The 10,170-nt window shown below is 38.1% G+C and overlaps 2 protein-coding genes across 2 annotated transcripts in view; both read left to right on the plus strand.

Moving 5' to 3' along the window:
• The first annotated feature begins 966 nt into the window (after nt 1-966).
• Nucleotides 967-4,488, plus strand: LOC101296386 (uncharacterized protein At1g32220, chloroplastic-like). Its single transcript, XM_004300154.1, has 7 exons — nt 967-1,101; nt 1,192-1,288; nt 1,370-1,458; nt 1,548-1,603; nt 2,546-2,692; nt 3,700-3,825; nt 3,956-4,488. The coding sequence occupies exons 1-7, from the start codon at nt 998-1,000 to the stop codon at nt 4,234-4,236; spliced, it is 900 nt and encodes a 299-aa protein (XP_004300202.1). The 5' UTR covers nt 967-997; the 3' UTR covers nt 4,237-4,488.
• A 994-nt stretch (nt 4,489-5,482) lies between these two features.
• LOC101296669 (inactive poly [ADP-ribose] polymerase RCD1-like) overlaps nt 5,483-10,170 on the plus strand; it is a 6,390-nt gene continuing 1,702 nt past the window's right edge. The window contains exons 1-7 of the mRNA XM_004300155.1: nt 5,483-5,595; nt 6,135-6,245; nt 6,351-6,387; nt 6,469-6,563; nt 7,012-8,262; nt 8,578-8,819; nt 9,776-9,873. Of these exons, the coding sequence (XP_004300203.1) occupies nt 7,133-8,262; nt 8,578-8,819; nt 9,776-9,873 (1,470 nt within the window). The 5' untranslated portion in view covers nt 5,483-5,595; nt 6,135-6,245; nt 6,351-6,387; nt 6,469-6,563; nt 7,012-7,132. The remainder of the gene's footprint in view (nt 5,596-6,134; nt 6,246-6,350; nt 6,388-6,468; nt 6,564-7,011; nt 8,263-8,577; nt 8,820-9,775; nt 9,874-10,170) is intronic.

Genomic DNA, 10,170 nt, shown 5'->3' on the forward strand with positions numbered 1-10,170 from the left:
CAGAACGTTATAGTTGCAATCACCGGGAAATGGTTCCACCCCCTAAGGGCCAATTTGGCATTGCATTTTGAGAGAAAAAAACTGTGTATATTTATTTTTTTTCGACTCCCGACGCGTTTGGTAACTTGGCAAGAATTGCGTTTTTATAAACTTGTCGTTGGTGACCGCGAAATTGAGAAACAGCTCGGACCCTGCTTTTTCATATTCATGTTCTCTAAACGCGAAAATAGAGTCGGTGCAAGTTTATAGCTTTTCATCTATGCTCATAATACCCATGGTCAATTCTTGGTGCTTGACTAAACTTGCATCCCCGAAACCCTGGATATCATCGCTTACAATCACAATATCGCTATTCTCTTTCATAACCTCATATACAGAATCTACTTCCAAGTCAGACTCACCCCTCGCGACTTGGAGGATAGGGGAGGCGATGAGGAGGAGAGAGAGAGAGAGGAAAAAACCCTAATCGACATGGTTGTCATTGTTAGAGCTTCAAAGAGGGTCGGGTTGGTCTAGGATTAGTGGACAAGACGAAGGCTTTGGGTTTCTGGGCATAATTCAAAAGTACGATGATCTTTGGCCAAAAAGTCTTTGGATAAAGATGAAGATAATTAATCTCAAAGTTCATTTTGGTCATTTACAATAGTCATATAATTTAAATATTAAAATTTACCAGACATACCAAAACTACTTTTTATGACCACAACAATTTAAACATATTGTTTACCAAACACTTTACTGATTTTTTTTAATGTTAATTATTTTCACAACTTAATACCAAACTGGGTCGAAGAAAATAAATTACCCCTAGTAAAATTGAGCCGTGAAAACAAGAACATACACCTGACAAAGATCAATTACCAACATACCAAATATGCAGCGACACAAATTTAGGCTCATAAAGCCATAATTAATCCAACACCTCATTAAATATACATGGTCCAACGACACTACTTCTTTAGAGCCAATAACCTCAGACTCCCACTCTCCATCCGAAATGACGTCGTTTCTGCACTTCCCTTCCACCTCCACACTCCCCTCCACTCTCCGCGGCGCCTCCCTCGCTACCCGCCCCAACCCCGTCTCCCTCTCTCACACCCGGTCAGCTCTCTTTCTCTCACACATGCAGTTGAATTCTCGGAGACTTCAATTCGGTTATTATTCGCTAACAAATTCAGCACAATTTCGCAGGTTCAGTGTTAAATGCAGGTACGCAGAGGCGAGCGTGAAGAGCGACGACCTCAATTCCGGCGCCATAGACGTCGTGGCTGATGTCAGGCCTGAACGGGTAACCGGAATTTCCATTTTCGCTCATCTCAATTCTCTGGTTTCGGTTATGTGTCTTTGAGTGATGTGATTGTGTTGGTAGGTTGTGGTATTGGGAGGGAGTGGCTTTGTTGGCTCTGCTATATGTAAGGCTGCGGTGTCCAGAGGCATCGAGGTTGTAGGTGTAAGCAGGTGCTTGTAATACTGGTTTGCTTTTTTGTGTTAGGTTTTGGAATGATTGAGATATGAGCTTGGTGTGTGAATTTTGCTGGATTGTGCAGGTCAGGGCGGCCGACGTATTCGGGGTCATGGATTGATCAGGTTAACTGGATACCAGGCAAGTTGCATTCTACAATTTTATGATCTGAATAGGTTGAATTGCTTGTAGCGCAATGAATCAAGTTTTCGAAGTAAAGCAGTGGGGTATGAAATGAGGGGGCATTGGAAATAGAGAAATGGTATTTATAAAAGTGACTGCATCTATTGCAGTTTCGAGGTTTTTGGTTTTCATTTTAGTTGAAATACGTGGTTAGAGCTTGCAAGAAACTAGCGTGAGACAGATCCTGTTCCTCAAAAGTGAAAAACATGACTCTTACTGCTTAAAACCAAGGAGTATGTTGCTGCGTATTAGATTTTTTCAGTAAAGAGTGTTATTTACAAATGAAATGTCCCTTGAAATCGAAGTTTTTGTATGCTGATTCAGCATTGGCCTCCAAGTTTCCGTTCATAATGGGACTGAAAAAGAAATATGGAAAATGTCATGCAGAGAAACAACTTGCTGGGGAAGAAAAGGGACAAAGAAACCTTATGTAGTACTAGTTGGGACTGTCAAAGTCCTAGTCTTTTTTTTTACGCGTTAGATGGTTGTTAACGTTAATTAGCACAAACTTTTTATTGCTTACTAGAACATGCATGGTGATCATGAAATTCAGCAGCATGCAAAGGAAAAGGTATCAAGGACAGTTTCAGTTTGGAAGTCTTTAAAGAATCTTTTCATAGTATTTCCGGGAGGTGTAGAAAAGAATTGTTGGTGAAATTTTGGTATGCATTAGGAGTGAATTGATACAAGGACCCATGTGCCCTTAGCTTGAGCATGGTGCGGTCTCCTTGCTTGTACAAAACCACTGCCTTACTTTCTCTTTTAAGGGCATTATTTTGTTCTGAATATGTCACATCATGTCTTACCTGAAGCTAGGAGCATTTTGGACTGCTAATTAGTTTTGGGCACACTTTTAGGTAGAAATTTGGGATGTGGATTTAAGTCCTCTTTGTAATGCAGGGGACGTTTTTTATGTAAACTGGGATGAAGTACTTCTTGGGGCCACCGCAGTGGTGTCAACAATTGGTGGTTTTGGCTCTGAGGAACAGATGCAAAGGATTAATGGCGAGGCAAATATCGTTGCTGTCAATGCTGCAAAGGATTATGGTAGCGATGTCAATTATCATATTGCAGTAAATTATATTCTATCTTTCTATTCTTTATCATATTATATGAATCATTTTACTGCGTAATGGTTGATCATTTTCTTATGTTTGTCTCAAAGCACCTAGAAAATTGCCAACTTTGTCCCCCTCAATATCACTAAATCCCTCTTTCTCCCTATAATGAAACTTAACTTTCTGAAAAACAACATTACAAGAAGTTTGAATCACCCAGGTCAACCTGGTCTCTCCAATCAACCTCATCCACAAAAGATATGCCACTGGACAGTGAAGCAAAGAAGTGGTTTGAACATTCTGCATCAGCTTTGCGCTTTACACACCATTTACAGAGAATTTAATCTCCTCCTTTTCACCATCTCACAAGTTTCATCTTTGCATAAGTAATTATTAAGCTAATACTTGTAATCTTGTACTTTAAAGTTCAAACTTTTGAAATACTTTTGATTGACCAAAAGGAGAGAAAAATGAATCATTTAATATAGTCATGAGTAAGGTTTGCAAGAGAAGATTCCTGCATATGAACCCTTCAGTCTAAACTCTGCTGACTACACTTTTTTCTCGAAGGACCTATGAGTAAGTTTTTCCTCAGTTCAGTTACAATCTAGGCCTTTAAGTTTTTACTTAACTAAAAATACAGGAGAACATAGTTCCCTCAAAAATTTAGAGGGAAGATATCTTGCGCATGGCCCTTGAATTTTTCAGAGAGCCAACAGTCTTTCGCTCATTAAGAATGGTAACAGGAAGCTAAGTAATTATCTTAGCAATTAGCAATGTCTTTGAAAAGCTGCAGCGGTAATCAGACTTAAATAAGGAGATGGTTTAAGGTTAGATGTTTGGCTTTGGTTCAAATGGTCGGTCTATCTATGTGACAAATTATAAGAATAGTAATTTATGAATTATGTTATATATCAAACGTAGCATGGTTGGAGTGTAGTATCTCAATTATGTGCAAAAGATGGTTCAATATATTTTCTGTCTTTCCCTTGGCAGGAGTTCCTAAGTTTATCTTGATCTCGGTGCATGATTACAATCTACCTCCATTTCTACTTTCATCTGGATACTTCACAGGAAAGAGAAAAGCTGAATCAGAGGTTCTCTCCAAATATCCTAACTCTGGTAATACTGAACTCTTCTTTCTAATTTTGTAGGTTTTGGAAATTTTACATGCCTACATGTGAGCAGGATATTTGTAAAACACGCTACCCAGACCTCCTTAATGTGTCTTTGTTTCGGATCTTTTCCTCAGGCATTGTGTTAAGACCTGGTTTCATATATGGGAAAAGGAAGGTCGATAGATTTGAGATTCCTTTGGATCTGATAGGAGAACCAATGGAAAGAATTCTACGTGCTACTGAGAGCTTTACCAAACCATTGAGTTCTCTTCCAGCATCCGATCTGCTCTTGGCTCCACCTGTTAGTGTTGATGATGTTGCCTTTGCTGCAATCAATGCAATAAGAGATGATGACTTCTTTGGCATTTTTACTATTGCACAAATTAAGGAAGCCGCTGAGAAGGTTAGGGTGTGAATATGTTTACAGAATTAGCCAGTGATAGTTGTGCAACAGGTCTGACTATCACATAAATTCTATTTCCTCAACCTTGGTGTTGGAGGAAGGGGATTATGTTGTACTGCAAACATGAAGAAATCGTTTTGTAAAATTGCGTGTTGATTCATACCTTCGTATAGTTAGCGACTACAATTCGATGACTAGCTGTTTAGATCTTGACTTTGGTCTCCGGGCTTATGATATATATAAGTAACAATAAGTTTGACATGGACAGTGGCTTCTTATGGTTTAGGGTTTCGTTCTTTCTGTTTGGAGAGAGCTCAAGTGCTCTAACTCCCTTTCACCAAAATTTTGGTCTGTATAGTTGCCAGAATGCAAGTAAAAGCATGTTAATAGGGCCGGGGAAGGCTATATAGTTGCCAATATCCTTGCTAAATAAAGTGTTCAATACTCTGCATGTGTCTGCACTTTTACTTCCCCTCCTGCGCGCTATGGTAGTTGAAGATGTTCTTGATGACATCTTGGGAATTGCTAGACCCAGATAAATTTATAGGAACCATACTGGCCAAGTAGTTTCTTGTTCTTCTCTATTTGCTAGGCAGTTGCCTTCATCTCAATAGCACATGACATATATGGCAAGATGGTGGTGTTGTATAATCCTATATCAGCTGTAGGATGGATTGTTATGAACCTCCATCAATCACCCTTCGATGTTTAGAAGAGGAAGTTTTGTTCAGGGAGATGTTCACAAGACTGCGAAAAATTCCGATGACCCTGAGGGCTGAATGTTTCTTAGGTTTAGCCTCCCATCATTATTAGATTTAGCAATTGATCATGGAGATTGTCCTTGTTTGATATTGCCTGTAGTGTTTGGTTGTGATATGGTAGGACGTTGATCTTGTGCCGTAGGTAAGAACAAAACTATTCTCTGCACTATAGGTTTGATGATTCCATTGTGCACAAGAACCTGAACCTTGATCCAACAACACCATTAAACACCTCTACATTCATATTTGAGTGTCAATTATTTTCTCCTAGTCAACTCAAAACCTATTGAAACAGAAGTCTTCTCGTAGCTAAGAGCATCTCCTACAGTGAACCATATGTTATACCACACGACAAAAATTCAAATCTATAAGCAGTAGAACTTTAATACCCTTTTGACGTCCCAAAAAAAAACTTTAATACTTTCGGCCGCACGATCAAAACAAACGGCTCTGATTTAGCGGTTCCATTATAACCCAGATTAGATCCACCGCCTCCTAATCAGAATTATTGGAAAAAAACAAAATCTGAAATTGCTTTTTTGGTTTGGTAGGTTTAGCTTTAGCCCTCATCTTCTCAGAAGTGTTGAAGCGTTTCTTCGCTGGCTTCAAAGTAGGCTCCTTTGATTCTTAATCTTTACGGCTTTTGATTATTTCACTGGATCATGAACTTCTCCTCTTAATTTCTGCTATGTCTGTGTTTCTTAGGTCTGCTTTATATGGGTTTAATTTTTTATTTTATTTTTTAATCTCCAGATGCATCTAAGGGCTTTGATCTTGGTACTAGTTTGTTTATTCTTTGTTGTTTTGATTATAGAATCATTGATTCTTGTGTTGCAGCCAATTCTCTTGCTAAAATTAGATGGCTTTGCGTTCTTGTTGTTTTTTTGGTTTTTTGTGCTTTAAGTATTTGAGTTGGGTGATTTTAAGCATTCAGAATATAGATCCGATTTAACAAGTTGATTATGAAAAAATATTTGTGAATTGTGTGAATGATTGCACTTTCTCACTAGCATGATGAATTTTTTGATAGACTCGATGATTGAATCCGAGGAATTCATGATACTCTTAATTTTGATGGTTTTGGCTTCAGTCTGTATGTTGTTTTTTTTTTTAGTAAAATTGGTACTCATGGTCTTGCTTTCTTTGCAGGTAATCGTATTCAAATTCAGCGTATTTGGGTAGTCAAGCTCTTCTATAGAACTCTTTAAACCAAGCTCACCTCATATAATTGCCGAATAGAAGTAGTGGTAGAATAGATGTGTGAGTGTTTTATGTAATTTTAATTTTTAATATTTATGTACTTACTTCAATCCGAATGTATTACATAGGGATTCTTTTACTGAGGGTGTCTTTTGATTGTTTCAGAATCAATACAGCTAATTGGTAAAAGAAACAAATAGAGGTAGTTTCTCTTGATCAATGTTTTTCCTTCTGCATTTGATTCTTTTAAGATTCTTATTTTCTTTAGTGGGGTTTGTTTCAGTCATTGCAAGAAGAATTTCCAGTTTCTGGTGACTTGCACATATACGTTGTTCAGAAACATGACTTGTACAATATGGCCTCTAACTACAGAATACGGTACAAATTTGTGTGTTTTTTTTCCTTTAGTTCTGTTGTTTATATTTGCTTCTTTCACTTAAGAAGGGAAAGTACTTCTCCATGCTTGTGCCTGATTTTGACCTAACACTCGAAGTCAGAATTTTGAGCTTCTGTGTTGTGAAAGATGATATACATATAAAACGGGCAACTTATCATTACAAATTCAGGGTGTTTGATGTCAAAGGCATCATGTTTCACTGTTTCTTTTAATCATTGGTGGTGGTTAGAAATTCCCAACTTTTCTTTGGCACTTTTACGCAGCAAGGTAAACAACACTTATTATCTTTGACCTGTATTATGGAACTGGACGTCTAGCATGAGAATATATATGATTAAGCTTTACCGTAAATACTCTTACATGCATATTTTACCACCTTGTAAATGAACTAGAATTAGTATAATAAGAGAAACCATATCTTCGATGCAGGCTATGCAAATTTGTCTCCATGGAACAATTTCTCCATTCCCGTAACTCAACTTCAGTCTTGTACATTGTTTTTAGAGCATCTAGGATTTAGTCTGTAAATAGGGCTTTTCCGTGTAGATAAATGGAAACAGACAGGGTTAAGGTCTTGGATGATGACCACCACAAAATAGTTGTCAATTTGAAGGGGAAAAGGGCAAAAAATAGTGCAGCAGTTATAGTTGGAACTAGCCGCCCAGTGTTGTCTCGACAGTCCAGCTCACCTTCATCGTTTAACAAACTTGGCAAACGTAAGCGATCTGATGAATGCAGAAAGAAGTGTAGATCAAACTTCAGAAGCTCCGTGCTTAAAAACTATACAAATTTCAGCAAAAGTGGGCTTCCTCAGCGATTTCTATACTATGAATCTGGGGACTGGATAGACTATCCTCATGGAGTTGTTGACTTGGTCAGGGAGCACTTTCGACAGAAAAATGCAGTTATAAATGTGGATTGGAACGGCTGCCGTTTGTTGCTAGATATTCTGTTTATGATACAGGTGGAAATTAAAACTGGTCAAGCGAAGCAAATTGCTTGGATTGATGAAGCAGGTTGTTGTTTCTTTCCGGAGATCCTTTCCTGTCATTTAGAAAAAGAAAAGTACTGCCATTCTGAGTTACAGAGTGATTCACCTTATGTGCTGAAAGAAGCCAAAGGGCCCCAAGAGATCACATTGAAGCTTGAGATTGGAATAACGGGATTGAGTAGCTCCAATACAGAGGAATGTGTTGAGGAGTCGAATAGTCCTGCTAAGAGGATAAAAATTGAACAAAACTCTTTTGGTAGTCGAGATGATAGGGAAAATGACTATTGCAACCAAATATCAGATGCCCAAATGCAGGAAATCAATAAGGGAACTCGACAGTTCGATGAAAACATATTGCCCGAGTCGCCAGTTCTGGAGCAAACATTGGACTCTAATTCAGTACGAGACATGTTTAATCAGGGCATTGGTTCCTCTGTGAGTGCATGTATAGTAGAGATTAAGCACTGCACTAATGATTTGATGCAAGCAAGAGCTGAGCTGTTCCATAAGCAGGTTGAAATAACTAAGAAGTACCGCGGGAATCCAAATGTCCAATATGGTTGGATGGCTGTTACTAAAGATGCCCTATCCAACATCATGCTTTATGGGCTTGGTCATGGTAGACCCATGATTATGTCCACATATGGCATTGGAGTTCACTTGACATCTCTTAATCAAGCCGATATCAGGTTTGCACATATATTCTATCTTTAAATTCATTTATCATGTTAAGAGAATCTAGTATAAGTAAGATGCAGATTTCAACTACCATAGAATCATCTATGGTGTTTAATTTTGTTCATTAGATGTGGAGTATTAGTACTGTACTTTTGTGCCCTCCCGCCCTAAAAAAGACAATTTCTTTTTTCTGAGATCCAGATTTTGGTGCTGTAGTGAAGTTCTATTTCTTGCTCTCTGTTTTGAGGATATATTATATGTATATCTGTGTGTGTGTAATTTGTAGTTTGCTTTGTCAGAGGTTTTACTACTTGTTATCTTGACAGTGCAAGTTACTGTGATGATGACGATAATGGGGTGAGGTACATAATGTTATGCCGTGTTATCATGGGAAATGTCGAATTGGTCAATCCTGGATCTGGACAGTGCCATCCCAGTTCTATACAATATGATAGTGGAGTTGATGACCTTCAAAATCCACGCCATCTAATAGTTTGGAGTATGAACATGAACACCCATATTTTTCCAGAGTATGTTGTCAGTTTCAAGACATCTTCGAAAGCTGAAGGTGGTATATCTATCCTCATATACTTGTTCCTTGTTTGATTTTCTGGAGTGATTCTTGCACTCACAGATCTCCATCTGCACGCCTTTTTTGTTTTTGCTCTTCAATTGTTCTTATTTCCAACCGTGCTCCTAGTCTCAGAATGTTCTATCACAAGTACCCATCTAACATTGCTGCCACGCTCAACTACATGAAACTGAATACGGTCAGTTAGAAATGAAGGTGGGATGAACACCTGAAATCAATAGGTGTTAATAGCTATAATGACAATCTGGAACTATGTAGTGGTGCTCACTTGACAGTTGACAGTTGATGATCCCCAGCCAGTAAGTATGAATTTAGACCTAGGGTCTTTCTTCTAATCAACCTAGAATGAGTCTATAGTTGCTCAGATTAGGGAGTGGTCATTGATTTTTGGGTTATTCGAACCTCTTTGATCAAATCACTGAGAGGAAAAAAAAAGAAAAGAAGGCGGCATACTATGGCAGTGTTAAGTTGGTTTCATGTAAAGTTAAAACATGTTAGAACACTGAAACTCAAAGATTGACTGTTGAAATAAGAATAATTGAAAGGTAGTGCAGATGGAGATGTGGGAAGTGTGAAAATCACTCCTTTTATTTCTGGAGCCAAATTCATTTTTGAAAATAGTAATTTGAAGAAATATGGACTTGATTGCATTTTTTTTTCAATATCCTATTCAAGTAGCTTCTGATAATGCAGTCAGAAGGTTTGAAGCAGGCTGTGCAATCTTTTTATTTGGTCATGCTATCTCCATACTTATGAAATAGGCTATCCTTTCTCTTTGTACATCTACGTATGACTTGTCACTTGCTGGTCCAAATCTCTGGTGGGTTTTTCACTTACTGGGGACCTCTTGGTTCATGAAAACCTTTCTTTCGATCAATTTTGCTTAGAAAATGCAAGTATTGGACCACTAGAACTTTTTGTTGCTACTACAGGGACCATGGTTACAGAAAGCAGAGGTCCTCTGTCTGGAATTACAACTAGTGATGAATGTCGAGGCCAATTGCAGTTCAACTGCTCCCCAATGGAATCAGTAAGTCCTCCATTGCGTTGAAACTTAAGCTTATTGTTTTCTATTCCGCCTCATAATATCATCTTCATCTTGTTTGCAAGAATGTTAAACATTGGCGTTATTTGCAACTTTGCTTTAGTAAATTGATGCACAAATAATTTGTTGTGCCTATCCAACATTAAAGGACTTCTGATGTTGGTAGTGTAGACGGCTGAAACTGCCTTAACTTCCATTCATGAAGCCATAACTGTTCTGTGATATCTAGAAGGCATCAAATCCCATAATTATTCTCCTTTATTCTCTTTCTCTCTCTCTCTC

Source organism: Fragaria vesca, linkage group LG5, assembly GCF_000184155.1.
Source record: "Fragaria vesca subsp. vesca linkage group LG5, FraVesHawaii_1.0, whole genome shotgun sequence".
Classification (NCBI taxonomy): domain Eukaryota; kingdom Viridiplantae; phylum Streptophyta; class Magnoliopsida; order Rosales; family Rosaceae; genus Fragaria; species Fragaria vesca.

Excerpts from the sequence above, each read along its gene's own strand:
- LOC101296386 (XM_004300154.1), top strand. The coding sequence starts at position 998 with ATGACGTCGTTTCTGCACTTCCCTTCCACCTCCACACTCCCCTCCACT. Across the intron at positions 1,289-1,369 it reads CTGATGTCAGGCCTGAACGG|GTTGTGGTATTGGGAGGGAG; the intron begins GTAACCGGAATT and ends TTGTGTTGGTAG. Across the intron at positions 1,459-1,547 it reads GAGGTTGTAGGTGTAAGCAG|GTCAGGGCGGCCGACGTATT; the intron begins GTGCTTGTAATA and ends TGGATTGTGCAG.